Here is an 18,860-nt window from a genome sequence, read left to right on the forward strand (position 1 = left end):
TAATCTTAAACCTAACCCTTGGCTTCTTGCCTGCCCAAATAAATTTGTTTATACCCTTTTGCCAATCATCCAAACCAGCATCTTTTTTTAAAATAGGAATCATCTGAAACAAGAAAAGAAATTTGGGAAGAACATTCATTTTTACAGCTGAAATTCTTCCCAACAAAGACAATTGCAATTTTTCCCACTCATTTAGATCTTTTTGTACCTTAGCCCATAAAGCTTCATAATTATTCTTATACAATTTTGTGTTAGAAGCTGTGATATAAACCCCCAAATATTTTATTAATACCCAGCTGAGTACATCTGCTTTGAAAATGTTGCTGTAACTGGAATTTTGTTGTCATTCAAACTGTGGGTGTCCTGAAAATCACACCCACATCTCTGCATTTTAAAAAGATGATTTCCCCTTGTGAAACTATTTGGACTATGAGAAGAATTCTGTTTTCAAATGGAAAACATTTTCTGTCTGCACTTGTCCCAGATTGTTACAGACTTTTAAATCTTCCTTAGTCAAAACCCAACCTTAAAACACAACATTGCATACCAAAGGAGAACTTTATCTAAGTGAAATGTTATGTAAATTCACATAAAATGTTAATCAGAACTTTTTCTGTCCCAGCCCTAAAAACTTTCTAAAAATCTCCTATATTTTGGTTCTTCTAAAATGAACTTGGAAATTTTGGAAAATTGTAGACACATCTTTAAAAAAATCCCTGCATATATTCAAACATCAATTAAAGGGCATCAGGTCTGTATTATATTGTTTTCTTTTAGTTAAGTTACTTCACTGGCCATTGTAAGTAAGAAATCTTTGCTATCCGGGAATTTACACCATGTACTCACCTTATCTATTGATTCTGGCTTGAAGCAGTAAAATATGGAAAGATCTTCACTAAGTTTGCACATGGAGCCCTCAGGAGCCATAAGTTTAGCGATTTCTCTGATCCAAATCTCAGCTGAAGCATCCTTAAAATTTGGCATTAAATTGTAGTGTTGTGCTGTGCAAAGACAAAAGAAGTTATTGAAAGCATGGGAGGTCATAAAAATTGCATTTCTTTCTGACTCCTTAAGAGAAATACTGCTTTCTCTACCATCACAAAGGAGTTGGAGAAGACAACCAGGAGAAACTTCAGGACACATTTGCTTTAGGCAGTTGCATGATGACAGAATTGCTATGTTAATGCCCTCAAGAGATCCTATTTGTGCTTCTTAGCTGGGAAATTCACAGGGTCCTTTGGGATATATTTCCATCATCAGAATCACTAAAAGTTGTAGAACCCAATAAGAATTTTTGAAAACTCATTCCATCAAAGATCTCCCACAGGTCCCTAAGTTCTTACTAAAGTGTAAATCCCTTTTTCTTCTTTAAAAAAGTCCTAGAAGAGGAAATAGCCTCTCCTGATCTCAAAAAATAGTAAATATACTTTTTTTATAAACAATCTTTCACTATAGCCCAGAACCATTTTGAGTAAATATTGGTCCAATATTCTTTTCATTACTGATTTGATCAATTTGTATTATATGCTTATAGTGATTGCACATTATGCTTATAGTGATTGCACATTATAGATTCTCTGAACCCCCACACGATATCACTAATCATTGCTAATTTGATTGTGTTTGTTTGCTTTTTCCCAATTAATGGAAGCCAATAGACAGTCATCCAATAGCCAATAGATGTGGCAGAATCACCCACTAGATTAGGTGAAAGGGCAAAGAGAAGGCTGAGCTGGGAATCATTAAGCCGCCGTAAGCAGCATAGACCTGACCTTCCCCAGAATCCATGAACCTTATCTGGCCTCTCCCAAGGGAATGTAACCATTCTGGAGAGATTCTTGTAGATAGATGATCAATAATAAAAAATTCAGCCTGAAATTCATAGGTGGTTCTGATTGCTTGAGCCTGGTATGAAGCAACGGGGCAGTGTAGTGTCATAGTACATAGGGGAACTGGATCCAATTCAGGAAGCTTTGAGTTCAAAATCCCATTTATAGTTCAGAGACACTAGGAAGTTTAGAGGCAGGTTCTCTCTCTCTCTCTCTCTCTCTCTCTCTCTCTCTCTCTCTCTCTCTCTCTCTCTCTCNCCCCACATCATTTGTGGAATAACATAGTTGATTAAGTTACCTCTGGGTGACAATAAATAATTTCAATATCACATATTCCAATTTAATTGACATCCAGATACTGCCCTGACTTGGATTCTTAGGAAAGAAAGACCCTCAACTCCATTTGTGGGAAAGGTATACTTTTATTAAAGACCAAGTAGTTACAGTACAGCAGAGCCAGAACTAAAAGTTTGTGCACAAAGGTTCCCTAGTTCTTTCCCTTTCCAATTCCTCCCCCTGTTATCTCCCTATTGTCCAGTTATATTCAAAAGATTTATTTTGGTAATGGTGCCCGCATTGGCGGGCTAGGAGATGGGCTGTTGCACTTCCTTTCCCAGGCTTCTGGCCTTGGAGCGATGAGCCGATGTCTCAGGATGGCACGATGAGTAGTTTCAATTTTCCCCTTCCCAGCAGTTCCCTCCCTGTTCTTCCCCAACTTACAAATGTTGCAGCATCATCATGGTCATGTGATCAAAATTGAAATGCTTGAGAACTTACTCATATTTATGATGGTGGCAGTGTCTCAGGTCCTTTTGAGACCGTCTGACAGGTTTTCCTATGACCTAAAGAAACCCCATGACACTTATGTGTAACCTAACACAAAGACCACATTTTTCAGACCCTTCAGTGCTGGAGAACTTGAATGGATATTCCACAAAATTAGCAGTTTTAACCATAAAGCTTTGGTGACCAGAAATGCTACTTCAAACTACCAAGTAAATGCATATTGGTCAGCCCCACAAACCAGATATCAGATACACCAAGTCCACAAAGAACGATGTTCTCAGGTTTTCCTTGGACTTTTAATAAAGACTGCAACCTGTCTCAACAGATCTTTCAAGGCTTCCTGAACTTGTTGGTTTCTCAAGCTGTAAATGAAAGGATTGAGCAAAGGGGAAACAATGGTGTTGAGAATGGCCACTATTTTGCCAAACTCCACTTTGCTTGCCTGGGATGGGCTGATATAAAGGAAGATGCAGCTCCCATAGGTGATGGACACAACAATGAAGTGAGAGGCACAGGTGGAAAATGCCTTTTTTCTCCTTGTAGCAGATGGAATGTTCGAGATAGTTTTTATTATGTTGACATAGGAAACTACTGAAATGGTTAAAGTCCCCAGCAATGAAAGCACAGCAGTGACAAACCCAAACAGTTCAAGAAGTCTAGTGTCCCCACAAAGGAGTTGGATCAATGGTGTGTTGTCGCAGAAGAAATGATCCAGGATGTTTGAGTTGCACATTGGAAGCTGTAGGAAGATCACAGAGGGACCAATGATGAGGAGGAAGCTTCCAATCCAGCAACAGAAAACCAGCAAAGTGCATAAACTCTTCTGCATGATGGATGGGTAACGTAAGGGATTACAGATGGCCAGGTATCTATCGTAGGACATGACCGCTAAGAGGAAGAACTCAGTGGTACCCAGATGGAAATACATGAAAGACTGTACCATGCAACCAACATAGGGAACATTTTTATGACCCATCAGCAAATGTGACAAGGTTGGAGGGGTGATGACAGTGGTGAAACCAATTTCCATAATAGAGAAATTCCAGAGGAAAAAATACATCGGGGTGTGTAGACGATGGTCCAGGTTAGTCAGGATAATAATCAACAAATTTCCTGTGATGGTCAATAAGTAGGAAAAGAGAAGGATGATGAAGAACAGGAGCTGCAGTTTCCGGATGTCCGTAAAACCAAGAAGTATGAACTCGGTGATTCTTGATTCATTGCTTTTCATGGTTACTACAGAACTCTGATCAGGAATTTAATAGAAGACGACAATTAGTTCACTTAATATTAATATTCTGCTGAATAATTGCACACTTACCTTGAAAACACTACTCTAAGTATAGAATTTGAATGTGATTCTTTGAATTAATTGTGTTCTGAAAATGATTCCTACATCTCTGGTTCCACAACAAATTTTTCCCTTTCTGGGGGATTAATAATCTATACATGGTATAGAAAAAAGTGAAAGTAAACAACTTGATGACCTTGGAAAACACAGAGACACCTAACAGCTTTACAAAAAGCTAGAAAAGAAATGCAAATAATGAAATGATTTCCCAAATCACCTTCAAAATGTGATTTGTATCTTGCACCATTGAAAGGACATGGTTATATTTCAAATATTATAGTAAAATCTTATAAAAGACTATATATACTTAAAGAAGAATATAGCACTTTTCATTCTAGATTACACATCTGTTTTAACTAATACCCATGTAGCAGTAGTTTTATTACTCATGTGGTAGGGCTGTATTGCTGTTATCCTTCTCATTTTTCTCATCTTTTCATCTTTCCTACTACCTTCTCCTATTGGTATCTTATGATTTATCACTTGTTGTTTGTATCTTATGATTTATATCTTATTATTTATGATCTATGACTTACCACTTTGTTGTTTGTATGTACACCAAGAGCTTATGTGCCAGAGACAAATTCCTTGTGTGTCCAATCACACTTGGCCAATAAAGAATATTCCTATTCCTATTTCTAAAAAAGTTCACATAATTCATTGGGCTCCTAAGCTTAGAAAACTTTGGTATTTTTTTTTTTTTGCACAAATATAGAATATACTCCCACTTTATATTTCTTCAGTCTTGGAGTACTAAAATAAGGGAAGAAGATCTTAGTATGGAATGAACAAGCCAGATTCCTCAGCATTCATGTGTCCATGTATTTTTCTTCACCAAATATCAGTTGAAGCCTCTTCAAAAAACAATTGTTAAATCTAGAGTGTACTGCAGTTCATATGCACAAATTGAAAAGGTGAACATGAGCGTGTGGTGATATGCAGGTAACAGGTGTGATTCCATCAAAGAAATGCTTTCTTCAATAAATGCAGAAGGTGTTCAGGGGAAGCTGGGGAAATGCATTTGCTTTAAGCAGCTCAGGGATATTACACTGATGTCCCTTATGGATTCTGTTTAGCAAATATGCTGGTGTCTAAAGTTACTTCCCCATTACTATAATCATCTCAAGGCTATAGAATCCAGGTAAAAACTTTTGAGAACTTCTTGCTTTAGATGTTGAGCAAATCCTGATGTCCTTTCTTGAGTGGCAATCCTTCTTCATTTAACAATTTCAAAATTGGGGAATAGCTGAAATCAAACAATGTAGGCTCTGCCTTAGTTCTACTAAAGACCTCTTTCCCTTAATCCAAGACACCTCTATGGAGATTCTCAGTTATCCAGGTCATGGTTTTCCCTAAGGTGCTTTTTCAAAAAGCAACTGGACTTTCTTTGTTTTACCTGAAGATGTTTTGCTTCTCATCCAAGAAGCTTCTTCAGTTCTGACTGAATGGTGGAGAATGAGAGGATTTATATTCTTTGCAGACATCTGGTTGTTAGCATGTCCAAGAGGCCTCAAGGACTCTCAGAAAGAGTGCTAATAACCAGATGACTGTAAGGAATATAAATCCTTCCATTCTCCAGTATCCAGTGGAGAAAAATCTCATCACCAACATATATGAAAAAAATTGGGTAATATGAAAGCCAAATAGAGGGATAAATTAAATCAAAAACTGTCATCAAAGTTTCTGATTGTTTAATTAATTATCTATTTATCCAGATTTGCTTGCCTGCTTTCCTGTCTTCTTCTTCTTCTTCTTCTTCTTCTTCTCTCTCTCTCTCTCTCTCTCTCTCTCTCTCTCTCTCTCTCTCTCTCCTCCCTCCCTCCCTCATCTATCTATCTATCTATCTATCTATCTATCTATCTATCTATCTATCTATCTATCTATCTATCTATCTATCTATCTATCTATCTATCTATCTATCTATCATCTATCTATCTAATCTGTCTGTCTGTCTGTCTATCTGTCTGTCCGTCCGTCCGTCCGTCCGTCCGTCCGTCCGTCCGTCCGTCCGTCCGTCCGTCTGTCTGTCTGTCATCTAATCTATTTATCTTCTATCCTATATAGAAATGATAGATTATAGACACCCACCCCCACCTAAACCCATTCACACATGCCCACATTTGTGGGATTGAAGATTGGACTCCTGTTTTACCCATTCTATCCCAAATCAGCTTAACACGGGTACATAAAATGAATATTTTATGGTCTGTATATGTGTGTCCTTGTGCATATACATATAGCTACAAAAATAAGGTATATCAGCTGTTTAGTTATGCTGTTTGGATTAATGCACATCATTGGAGCAGTAAATTAGATCAGTTTCATAGATCTGGATTTAATGGAGAACCAGATCTCCTCCTCCCCACATGAGTCATTAAACTGAAGTTTTACTACATAGATATTTTTTGTGTTTGTATATGAAGTCAAACATAGAGGCAAACATGTGATTTCTTGAACAGAGAACATCCACTGATGAATTCCTGGGTGAGAATCCATCTCCCCAGAACTCAATAATGTTAACCTTCTTCAGAATGGATATTGAGGGATTCTGATTTGTCCAACCATGTTCTCTTCACTACTAATTCATTTCACTGTAAAGGTTCCGACTGACAAACCCAATGAAGTAAACACAGCTAAGATGATCCAATCTCCAATGCAAAGCTTTATTGAGTACATCATTTTGGCACACGTGAAAGGAAAACCAATCTAGTTAACTGGAGCCTAAATCAATATATTAAAAGCATAGAAGTCTCCCTCCCCTCAACAATGAAAGAAAGTCTTTAGTTCTCAGTAAACAACTTTTGAGAGACCTTGGTTCTCACAAACCAGCAGCTCAATATCTGAAGTCTGCATTTCATTCACCCCTCTCCTCCCCCTGAGTCTAAGAAGCAGTAATGGATGAAATAGCGTAAGAGTTCTTCAGAGCTTGACATTCACCTTTTTCCAACACAAACATGGCCTTGTCCAACCTAGTCTTGATTTCATATACTCACCAATTCCTCTTTGCACACTCATCCTTAAGATGCAAGGCTCAATCCAACAATGGTTTGAAATGGTTGCCAGTCCCAATCTTCAACACCCAAACCAAAGATCTTCAGGAAGGTGTATCTGTGTGTATGTAATAGTGGGGAGATTAAATGTCATGTTGCCATTGATTCTGTGACAGCTGCATGGGACCTCTGTGGGGAAGACATTTTAGATAGAACCAACATGAGTGGAAACATTCTTGGAAGATAAATTTGGATATATGAATCTGAATTTTATGGGATGGACCAAAGAATGGAGGAAGCTTGTTAAAGAAAGATCCAACCTAGAAGTAAGGAGAGGTTTTCTGATGGTGAAAACAATTAACTTGCCTCTCACAGTTGTGGGTGCTCCATCAGCGGAGGTTTTCAAAATAGACTGGACAACCATTTGATCTGAATGGTATAAGATCTCTTCCCTTGAGCAGAGGGCTGGACAAGAAAACATCCAAAGTCCCTTCTAATCCTGTGATTTTATGGTCTGAAACATTGAGGTGCTCCAAGGAAATCCTCTTTCCTCAACTTCCACCTTTGAAAAATATCTATCTACTCTTAAGATTTAGGGGAAAAGAAACAGATAAAGAAACCACATGACACTTATATGTAACTCAACATGAAGACCACATTTATCAGACCCTTCAGTGCTGGAGAACTTCAATGGATATTCCACAAAACTAGCAGGTTCAACCATAAGGCTTTGGTGACTGGAAATGCTACTTCAAACTACCAAGTAAATGCATATTGGTCAGCCCCACAAACCAGATATCAGATACACCAAATCCATAAAGAACGATGTTCTCAGGTTTTCCTTGGACCTTTAATAAAGACTGCAACCTGTCTCAACAGATCTTTCAAGGCTTCCTGAACTTGTCGGTTTCTCAAGCTGTAAATGAAAGGATTGAGCAAAGGGGAAACAATGGTGTTGAGAATGGCCACTATTTTGCCAAACTCCACTTTGCTTGCCTGGGATGGGTTGATATAAAGGAAGATGCAGCTCCCGTAGGTGATGGACACAACAATGAAGTGAGAGGCACAGGTGGAAAACGCCTTCTTTCTCCCTGTAGCAGATGGGATGTTCAAGATAGTTTTTATTATGTTGACATAGGAAACTACTGAAATGGTTAAAGTCCCCAACAATGAAAATGCAGCAGTGATGAACCCAAACAGTTCAAAAAGTCTAGTGTCCCCACAAAGGAGTTGGATCAATGGTGTATTGTCGCAGAAGAAATGGTCCAGGATGTTTGAGTTGCACATTGGAAGCTGTAGGAAGATCACAAAGAGACTAATGATGAGGAGGAAGCTTCCAATCCAGCAACAGAAAACCAGCAAAGTGCATAAATTCTTCTGCATGATGGATGGGTAGCGTAAGGGGTTACAGATGGCCAGGTATCTATCATAGGACATGACCGCTAAGAGGAAGAACTCAGTGGTGCCCAGATGTAAATACATGAAAAACTGTATCATGCAACCAACATAGGGAACAATTTTATGGGCCATCAAAAGATGGGACAAGGTTTGCGGAGTTACAACAGTGGTGAATCCAATCTCCAAAACAGAAAAATTCCAGAGGAAGAAATACATTGGGGTGTGTAGCCGGTAATCTATATTAGCCAGGATGATGATCAGAGCATTTCCAGTAATTGTGAAGAAGTAGGAAAAGAGAAGGATGACGAAGAACAGGAGCTGCAGTTTTCGAACATCTGTGAAGCCCAGAAGTATGAACTCACTGATTCTCGTTTCGTTACTTTTCATGGTTACTATAGAACTGTGATCAGGAATTGATAGAAGATTCTTTCATGTAATATCAATATTCAGCTGAGTTACCTTGCCTTGAAACCTCTGCAGTAACCAGAATTTCATTATGACCCAATTCCTTCAAGTTCCTTTTGTCTTCTGAAGATGCCCAGCTCTCTCTTTCAGCAGGGTGATTGTCTCCTGAAGAAATATTTACATGGAAAGGATATCAGTTCTTTTCAAAACATTTGATGAATTGATGAGTACACCTTACGGAAATGGGACTTTGCTGAATTTTAGGAAAACAGGAAATGATTTATTTCACATTGAATTTTATGAAAATATGAAATGATTTTCTGTTATTTCTGTTATTCTGTTCTGTTCTGTTATTGTGGGAATCTGCCTTTTTTTCCCCTAATCGTCATATCCTTTTAAGTGTTCATTTTTCTAAACATTGAAGTACAAACGTTTTTTTTTTTTAAATGCAAATACTGAAGGACAATAATTGTTGTGGATGTTTTTCAGTGTGTGAGTCTAATTATAAGTAAATTCACCCCAAAATGTGAATCAAAATTATTTCTCCTCTAGTTCTAAATAACTTTTTTTTTAAATGATTGGTACCGTTCAGCTACTTTATTCACATGGGTATATACATATATATATTAAAAAAGCTCTATATATTAAAAAGAAGAATGCAACCTTTACATTGCTTTTAAATCAATTTAATTCATTGGCCTTTTAAGTGAACAAATCTTTTGGAATATGTAATATACATTCAAATTATATGGTTCATCAGTTCTGAAACTCTAAAACAGAGGACGATCCTAGTCTGAATAACATACTAGGCACCTCAGAATCTGTGTGTCCATATATTTCCCTTAACTAAATCCCAATTGAAGCATCTTTGAAAATTTCTATTAAATGGTAGGTTGTGCTGTAATTCAGAAGCAAAGACTGAATGGTGAATGTGGGGAAGTGGTGATACGAAGACAGAAATTCTCTCTGACTCCTTCATAGAAATTCATCTTTCCTTAGCATCATTCAAGACCTGGTGAAGGCAGCTAAGATAAGCCGGTTAATTGTTTTAAACAACTGCAGACAAATCCTCTGTTAAGACTGCTAAGGGGTCCTTATTTTACCAATGGCTGGAAAAACGTGACAGAGAGTAAGAATTTAACTTCTATTACTAGGCAAAAAAAATATCCCAGACAATACATTGTTCATCAAGCACTACTGAATTGTAACAATTAGAAAATTAATAAAATACTTTTTATATATAACAAAAGACCTGGTAAAGACAGCTAAGATAAGCTGGGTAAATTGTTTTAAGCAACTGCAGACAAATGCTCTGTTAAGGCTGATAAGGGGTCCTATTTTTTTACATTAGATATCTTAGGTGATCTTTCCACCACCTTAATCATCTTAAGGCTGTAGAATCCTGATAGAAGACATCCCATTGAAGATATTTAGCAAATCAATATGTTCCTTCTGGAGTGTGAGTCCTTAACAGAATAACAAATAACAGAGTTGGAAGGGACCTGGGAGGTCTTCTAGTCAAGCAGGAGACCCTTTACCCTTTTAGACAAATGGTTGTACAAATTTCCAGTGTTGGAGCATTCACAACTTCTAGAGGCAAGTTATTCCACTGATTAATTGTTCTAACTGTCAGGAAATTCCTCTTTAGTTCTAGATTGCTTCGCTCCTTGATTAGTTTCCATCAGTTGCTTCTTGTCCTGTCTTCTGATGCTTTGGAAAAAAGGTTGACCCTCTCTTCTTTGTGGCCACCGCTGAGATATTGGAAGGCTGCTATCATGTCACCCCTAGTCCTTTTTTTTATTAAACTAGACATACCCCATTCCTTGTTTTTACTAAATATGCCCTTTATCTAACCCCAAACACATTTTGATAGATCATTGGCCCAAGATACATTCCACTAATGACTTTTGAATCAGGTCACCCTCCTAAAATATACCTTGAAAATTAAGTACAGTAGTTACTTCATAAATGTGTCAGGGCAGGCAAACCAGAGATGTGAAGATTTTTTTTTCTCTTGGATATCTTTTTGGGCAAGCTATATATATATATACAAATCAATGTCTACTACAGTATATGTTGATATTGGCTGCTCATTACAGAACCCCCATGTGGCATGACTAAGCACTGCTAATTTGATTGCCTCTTATTTTATTTCCAATATACATAATAGCAAGGAAACTGCATAATGTAAGAACTAGGGTTCTTAATTCAGTTTAGAAATATTCTATTCTATTCTATTCTATTCTATTCTATTCTGTTCTGTTCTGTTCTGTTCTGTTCTGTTCTGTTCTGTTCTGTTCTGTTCCATGTTCTATTCTATTCTATTCTATTCTATTCTATTCTGTTCTGTTCTGTTCTGTTCTGTTCTGTTCCATGTTCTGTTCTGTTCTATTCTGTTCTGTTTCGTTCTGTTCTATTCTATTCTATTCTATTCTATTCTATTCTATTCTATTCTATTCCATCTTGACAGGTAGAGTCGAATTCACACTTACAGGACTTTAAATACAGAGAATTAAAGGAAGAAAGAGGGGAGAAGCAAGGTTGGATGCTAATAAGCTAATATTTTTCTAATGTATTCAGATAGTCCTCAACTTACAACTATTCAATTAATGTCTCTTTAAGGTTACAATGGCACTGAAAAAAGTGACCTATGACCAGTTTTCACATTTACAACCATTACAGGATCCCCATGATCATGTGATTAAAATTCGGGCACTTGGCAACTGGAGTGTATTTAGGACAATTTCGCTGTCCCAGGCTCATGTGTGCATCAATGGTAACCTTATAATAATAATAATAAAGTTGGAAGGGACCTTGGAGGTCATCGAGTCCAACCCCCTGCTCAGGCAGGAAACCCTACATCATTTCGGACAGATGGCTGTCCAGTCTCTTCTTAAAAACTTCCAGTGTTGGAGCATTCACTGCCTCTGGAGGCAGGTTGTTCCACTGGTTAATTGTTCTAACTGTCAGCTGCTTTCTGACCACAAAGCCAATGGGGGAAGACAGATTCACTTAACGACCATATGATTCAATTAACAGCTGTAGCATTCGCTTAACAACTGTGGCCAAAATGTCATAAAATGAGGTGCAACTCGCTTAACAACTGCCTTGCTTAGCAATAGAAATTTTGTGTGCAATTGTAAGTCAAGGATTACCTGTATAATACTTTAGTCTTTCTTTATATGCCGTTCCAAATTCTACATAGGGCAAACTACTCAAACTCTGAGCAAGTGAATAAAGAAACTGAAAGTGAACATCAAAGTCAAAGTAGCAACAGAACAAGTTTCAGGTTTTTTATATATTTCCTTGTTAACTTCAGGGTAATTGTGTTGGGAAAAAGAAACTTTGCCAACACTATGCACATCCCTGCAATCACCAAACTAACAACATTTTGCTGCATCTATTAGTATTCAACTAAGGGGGACAATATATATATATATGTGTGTGTATTCTTGTCTTTTTTTTTAAAAAAAAAGTGCACTTAACAAAAATGCCTTCTCTAGTTTTGTTTTGTCTGTAATTTTATTCTTCTTTTTTTGAAGTTTGTATTTTAATATTCTGAATAAAATAAAATAAAAACTTGTATCAAAAATAAAGTCATCACCAGCTGAACGTGAATGAGTAAATCTTTTCACATAATTAATCTTTTCATCTGGTACATACAATGTTTATTTATTTATTAAAATTATTTGCCCCCTATCTCACCATGGTGGGTTTACAACCATAAAAAGGAGAAATGAAAAGAATGTGAAAAGAAACGGAAATAAGATAACAGAGCAATGAAATAAACCATGAAAAAGAACATAATGAGAAATACAACTATATGATTACCAAAAAAGAGAGATGGACAGGTACAGAGCAGAGAACAAGGTGTTTCTCTCTCTCTCTCTCTCTCTCTCTCTCTCTCTCTCTCTCTCTCTCTCTCTCTCTCTCTGTGTGTGTGTGTGTGTGTGTGTGTGTGTGTGTGTGTGTAGTCTGCCAGCAATTCAACAGCCATCTCCAGAGTGGAACTTCACCCTTTGAACTGCAGGCCAACTGGTAGAGTCCAGTCTTTAGGCCTTTTATTAATTGAGCAGTATCTACGAGGATAACAAAGGATAACAAATATTCTTCAAAGTCCTTTTTTCTTTCTCTGAGTCTCTCTGTCTTTTCTCTTAGTTCATTAACTTTCCCATCTGAAGGATTGAAGTATGGAATCTACACGCTGTCATCGGTTTGATGTTGTACATGCCCTTATATTCATTCTCACATATCTCACTCCCCTGATTAGAAGATGCTCATCTCCATCCACAAGTATCCTTCAAAGCTGTTTTCACCTGCTTGTTTCTCAGGCTGTAAATGAAGGGGTTGAGCAAAGGAGAAACCACATTGTTCAGAACACCTACCGTCTTGCTGAGGTCCAGCCCACCACTTCGCGTGGGCTTGACATACATGAAAATGCAGCTCCCGTAGGTGATGAAAACTACCACAATGTGAGAAGCACAAGTGGAGAAAGCCTTTTGCCTTCCAGTTCTGGAAGGAATGTGCATGACAGCAGCAATGATTTTAATGTACGAAATTATTGTGATGGCCAAAGTCCCCAGCACAGTAAAGGTGGCCATGAGAAAATCCATCAATTCCAGAAATTGGGTGTTGGTGCAGGCAAGTTTGATCAGTGGCATATTGTCACAGAAGAAGTGATTGATGATATTTGGACCACAGAAGGGCAAATGAAATAATAGAATAAGGGGCATTATGACATAAAGGAAGCTGATAATCCAAGATCCTAACACTAACTGAGTACACAATTGGCTGTTCATAATGACTGTGTAGCGAAGAGGGTTGCAGATGGCTACGTACCGGTCAAAGGACATTGTGGACAGAATAAAGAATTCAGCGGTGCCCAAAATAAAATAGAAAAAGGCCTGTGAAAAGCAGCCAGCAAGAGAAATGGTGTTGTTGCCTGAGGCCAAGTTAAACAAAGCCTTAGGGATGGCAGAAGAAGTAAATCCTATTTCCAAGACAGAGAAGTTCCTGAGGAAAAAGTACATAGGGGTATGGAGGCGATGGTCAACCAGAGTGATGTAGATGATGAGAAGGTTTCCCGTGATGGTCAAAAGATAAGTGAGAAAGATGACCCAAAAGAGGAGAATCTGCAGCCATCGGATGCGGGTGAAGCCTACAAGAATGAACTCAGTTACCATAGCTGTTTTGTTCAATATTTCTGCCATTCCATTATGGGTTATTTCTGGAACAAAATCTCTAGAAAAATGGGAAAGGTCTGATGCGTCCAAACTTTTTTTCAGAACATTGGAATAAAAAATAATAATTTGATCCCTTTTGAAGTTGTAGTGATCGATAAGAAGAATTTGAAAAATAGAATAATTGAGAGATTATTAAATTGAATGTAAAATTAAATTTACATTATAGAAAATGCTAGTCAGAAAGTCTACAACTACCAATGGAGAAAACTGTTATTGGAGAAACAAAGTGAATACTAATGCAGATCAGTATGAGAAGGAGAAATATCTTCTCCAAACCCTTTCCTCTTTTTCTATTAATCCTCCCATTTTTGTAAATCAAAAAAGTTATGCCCATGTCCTTGAAGGTTTTCTGTATGTTCCTTCTGTAGCAATTCCCATCTTAATTAAAGAGATAAACTTGTTAATTTGTTTACAAGCACCACTGGTTGTTTAGGGAATTCATTCTCTCTATGAAAAAAGTTCACCTGATTCTTCTAAAACTTGAGGCAATTTTCTCAAACAATTAGGTGTCAGCCCTCCAAGGTAGACCAAACTTGTTAACCAAAGACATCAAACTGATTGACCAACCCAAAGCTGAGAATGGTGATTCTTCATAGCTGAGTTCTTTATTGCTTCACATCTATAGACAAAATCTTGCCAGAACACTACTATATGCACCTACAATATACTCTCTGAGGTACCAGTGTGGGGCTGTCTTCAACCTCTTTCATATGTAATACCTGGACTGAGTTGTCTCTTGCTGTTCTGGAATGTAACTCCTCCCTCCTGGAAATCTATCTCCTTACTACATTCCATCACACTAACAATCTTTTGATTATAAGATTGTAGTAATAGAATCTTGCAAGTCTGAATACATGTTGTTTCTCCCTTTTCTTATCTTCATAAGAACTAGGGAGGGTCACGTCTGAAATGTTTTCTCAGATTACAGTTCTACTCCAGAATCATTTTTTTTCCTCAGGGGATATTGGACAATCGAAGGCTGGCACTCCACAAGCAATTCCATCAATAGACACATCGACTTATAACAGTGGTGGGATTCAAATACCTGAACATCTGGTTCTCTGTGTGGATGCAGCCCTTGGCCTCCAAGGCCTAGAACGGACTTCCAGAAATGACATCAATGCACTTCCGGTGGGCCAGTCTAGGCCTGGGAGACCTCCTCCAGGCTTCCGAGGCCTAGAACAGACTTCCAGAAGCAGCATGGGTTCAGCCGGTTCTCCGAACTCAACAAAATTTAGCTACCGGTTCTACCGAACCGGTGCGAACCGGCTGAATCCCACCACTGACCTACAACCAATCTACAAACCCCTCAGAATCCAAATCAACCATACAGCCAACCAGCAATAGCACCAATGCTCAACCAACCCATGCAAGTCACCCCTCCATCAGCAGTTCACCTCCCAATGAGCTTGACCTATTGTAGCCTCCCCATTACAAGACCCATCACAAGACCCTCACTTGACACATCCATACCTGAAGCCCTTATAAACAGAGGAACGCTGACACGGACATCCCCTAAACTCTGCTGAAGATGTTACCTAGCCTGGGAACGAAATGTTCAGAAACCAACCCACAAGCTCAGAGAATGAACTTTCACCCTCATCTTACACCTGAGCTACAGATATTCACCACTATTGAATATTGGACAGGAGAAGGGAAGTATATTTTTGAAAGAGGGCATGATGCCTCAGCTGTTAAAGATGCTGAGCTTGTTAGCTGGAAAACTGACAGCCTACATTTGAGATCTGAACGCTGTGCAACAAGTTGATCTCCCATAACTTGCTGCAGCTCCTGCCCACCTAGCAGTTCTAAAGCATACAAATGTGAGTAGATAAATAGGTATCATTTTGATAGGAAGGGAGCAGCATTCTGTGTGCCTCAGTATATAGTCATGCTGGCCGCATGACCACGAAAGAGGTGTTTTGTTTTTTTTTAACAAAACTGGCTCTCTCAACTAAGAAACAGAGCATTTCCTAGACCAGGGCTTTTCAACCTTTTCACCCATTGTACCACTTTTAGGATATGGCAACATCCGAGTACCACCAGTCGCCTAGCAAGGTGTCAAAAACTTGATGACCCCCCCCCCAAAAAAGGAAAAAAGTGATAAAAGTACAGGTAGTCCTCGACTTACAACAGTTTGCTTAGTGACTGTTCGAAGTTACAATGGCACTGAAAAAAGTGCCCCCCAAGCCACAGCCGAGCAAGACACCTGCCTGCCCACCTGGACGCGCTTTTTCTCCTGTCCGAGGTTTTCATTGTTGTGAGCATTTCTGTTGAGGATTGGCAGCAGGGGTGTGGTGAAGGGGTGTTTGGTTTTTATTCTCCCCGTCTGTTGGGTGGTTGCAGCAGGGTTTGGCCACTTCACATGACCCTGGGAGACTGTGACCGTCATAAATATGAATTAGTTGCCAAGCATCTGAATGTAAATCACAAGACCCTGGAGATGCTGCAACATTGCAGCTGATCGGCACTTCTGGGCTCAGCAGAAGCACCAGGATTAGTGCTGCTTTCCAGCTGATTGGTGCTTCTTCAGGGCTCTGCAGAAGCACCAGGATCAGCACCGAGCTCCAGCTGGAGTCTGGCACTGATCCTGGGGCTTCCGCTGAGCCCTGACAGCCCTGAAGCTCCAGCCATCTCTCGCTCAGGCTTATGCGGTGCTGCCACCAGTTCAGCTCATTCCCCTCCACCGCTACTTTTCTAGGATGGTTGCGTACCACCTGCCAGGTGGCAATGTACCACAAGTGGTACCCGTACCACTGGTTGAAAAGCCCTGTCCTAGAGGATATGTTTAATAATGTTACAAATCAGAGGCAAAGCAACAATATATATCATTTTTTTTTCTCCTTAGTTTATATTTGGCAGGCAGTATTTTCACCACTTACAATATACACAAAACAGATTCAGAAATTGTTCATGGTTATGGTTTTGCAATTTTCTGTGAGTAATAGTCATTTTTCTAGATTGTGAAATGGTGCTGATTTTGCTTACAAATCAGAGGCAATCAAATGCATCTGTTAAAATGTTACCCCTGTTTGGGAAGCATAACTTTCTCCATTCTCAGATGTTTCCCTGCTGTGCAGTTTTGCTGCCTTTTTCTTCCATATATTTTCAGGGCAATGAACATGGAAGCCGCCTCTTATAAACAATGAAGCTAGTTACCATTTTAAAGCATAAGGCACAACATGTATTCGAGACTAACTGTGAAGAACTTCTCGAGGATCAAAGAAACCTATTGCAATTTGCAAGAAATGTCTATCAAGCATTTTCTGTCAGTTTCCTCTGTAGATATCAAACCCAAAGACAGAACAAAATATTGTGTGCATGTTCCTAATATATTGTGCTTTATTTTGTTGAGGATTAACAGATGTTTTGCTCCCTGATTACTATGTCCTCTTGTAAACCACCTCAGTGTGTGATCATTACATCTGAAAGCAGCACATGCCATAACTTAACAAAGCAGAAGTTGAACTTTAAAATCTGATTCAAGGTCACATCAATGACAAATCACTTCAATTTCTTGCAAAACTCAATCCATTGTCTCAGTCCAGTCCTCAAAGCATCCTGCACTTGTCTGTTCCTCAAACAATATACGAACGGGATCAAAAGTGGAGCCATGACAGTATTCAGAAGAGCTATCATTTTGTTGAAATCTAATTTGCTGCTGCCTTTGGGTCTTATGTACATGAAAACACAACTGCTGTAAGTGATGGAGACCACAGTAATGTGAGATGCACAGGTGGAGAACGTCTTCTTCCTCCCTGTAGTTGATGGGATGCGCAGAATCGTGGAAATGATTTTGACATAAGACACAATGTTGACACTTAAGGACCCAAGTAGAGAGAATGTGGCACTCACAAAATTAAACAGTTCTAGGAGACTGGTATCAACACATGAGAGTTTGATTAGTGCTCCATTGTCACAAAAGAAATGATTGATGATGTTAGGACCACAAAATGGCATTTGAAAGAAAAGAATGGATGGAACTAGAATTAGTGACAAACCCCCAATCCAGCAACAAAGTACCAATAATGAGCAGATTTGTTCATTCATGATGGTTGTGTAGTGAAGAGGGTTACAGATGGCTATGTAGCGATCAACAGACATTGTGGCCAGTAGAAGGAATTCAGTGGTGCCAAGAAGAAAATAGAGGAACATCTGTACGAAGCAACCAGCTAAAGAGATACTCTTGTTGCCAGTGGCTATGTTGGCCAGTGTTTTAGGAATGATGCTACTTATATACCCAATCTCTATCCATGCCACATGTCGGAGGAAGAAATACATTGGACTACAGAGNTTTCCTATCAATGTCAAAAGATAAATCCCAAGCAGGATGAGAAAAAGGCCAACAGCAATTTGTTGGTTGTTAGTCAGCCCTAACAATATGAATTCTCTCACTGTGGTGCTGTTTGCCATTTAGTTCATTCCTAAAAAACAGAGTGAAGTGAGAAGAGATTATTCCAACTTCAATTTTGTTTCAGTTGCCCATTACAAATAAACACAATTTCACCAGCTTTAATTCTCTGTAGACCATCAAACAATTGGTCTCTGACATAAGTAATAAATGATGGTTTGAATCAGATCAACGTACTTATAGTCATCAGTCTAAGAGAGTATAGGAAACCACACTGTGTTCTCACCTGTCCAAAATGAGTCATACTTGAAGTCATGAAAAAAAATCTATTTTTGCATGGTTAAAGTATGTGATTATTTTAAATTTGCTCAGTGCTCTCTTCCCATCTCACCTGAGAAATGTCATTTTTCTCTTTTTGTCAGAAGAAAATTCACATACAGCTTTCAATCACAGAAGTATCCTAATGTTGAATAGGAAAACAATTTCAGACACATATATCCCAACCAC

At 38.6% G+C, this 18,860-nt stretch overlaps 4 protein-coding genes across 4 annotated transcripts; all 4 read right to left on the reverse strand.

The window, feature by feature from the left end:
* Positions 1-2,892: 2,892 nt before the first annotated feature.
* Positions 2,893-3,849, reverse strand: LOC107291814 (olfactory receptor 49-like). Its single transcript, XM_015820847.2, has one exon. It carries the CDS (start codon positions 3,844-3,846, stop codon positions 2,893-2,895), a length of 954 nt encoding a protein of 317 aa, XP_015676333.1. The 5' UTR covers positions 3,847-3,849.
* A 3,938-nt stretch (positions 3,850-7,787) lies between these two features.
* LOC107291815 (olfactory receptor 49-like) lies at positions 7,788-8,741 on the reverse strand. The gene has a single exon (XM_015820848.1). It carries the CDS (start codon positions 8,739-8,741, stop codon positions 7,788-7,790), a length of 954 nt encoding a protein of 317 aa, XP_015676334.1.
* Positions 8,742-11,795: 3,054 nt separating this feature from the next.
* LOC107291820 (olfactory receptor 49-like) lies at positions 11,796-13,969 on the reverse strand (the record flags this gene model as incomplete). Its single annotated transcript, XM_015820853.1, has 2 exons — positions 13,051-13,969; positions 11,796-11,818 (listed from the first exon to the last, which is right to left on the reverse strand). Coding segments are annotated over exons 1-2 (942 nt in total), but the record flags the coding sequence as incomplete, so codon positions are not given.
* Positions 13,970-17,506: 3,537 nt separating this feature from the next.
* On the reverse strand, positions 17,507-18,483 carry LOC107291816 (olfactory receptor 49-like). Its single transcript, XM_015820849.1, has one exon. It carries the CDS (start codon positions 18,413-18,415, stop codon positions 17,507-17,509), a length of 909 nt encoding a protein of 302 aa, XP_015676335.1. The 5' UTR covers positions 18,416-18,483.
* Between the last annotated feature and the right edge of the window lie 377 nt (positions 18,484-18,860).

This window comes from Protobothrops mucrosquamatus, unplaced genomic scaffold (assembly GCF_001527695.2).
Source record: "Protobothrops mucrosquamatus isolate PMUCROS unplaced genomic scaffold, P.Mucros_1.0 scaffold1188, whole genome shotgun sequence".
Taxonomy (NCBI): Eukaryota; Metazoa; Chordata; class Lepidosauria; order Squamata; family Viperidae; genus Protobothrops; species Protobothrops mucrosquamatus.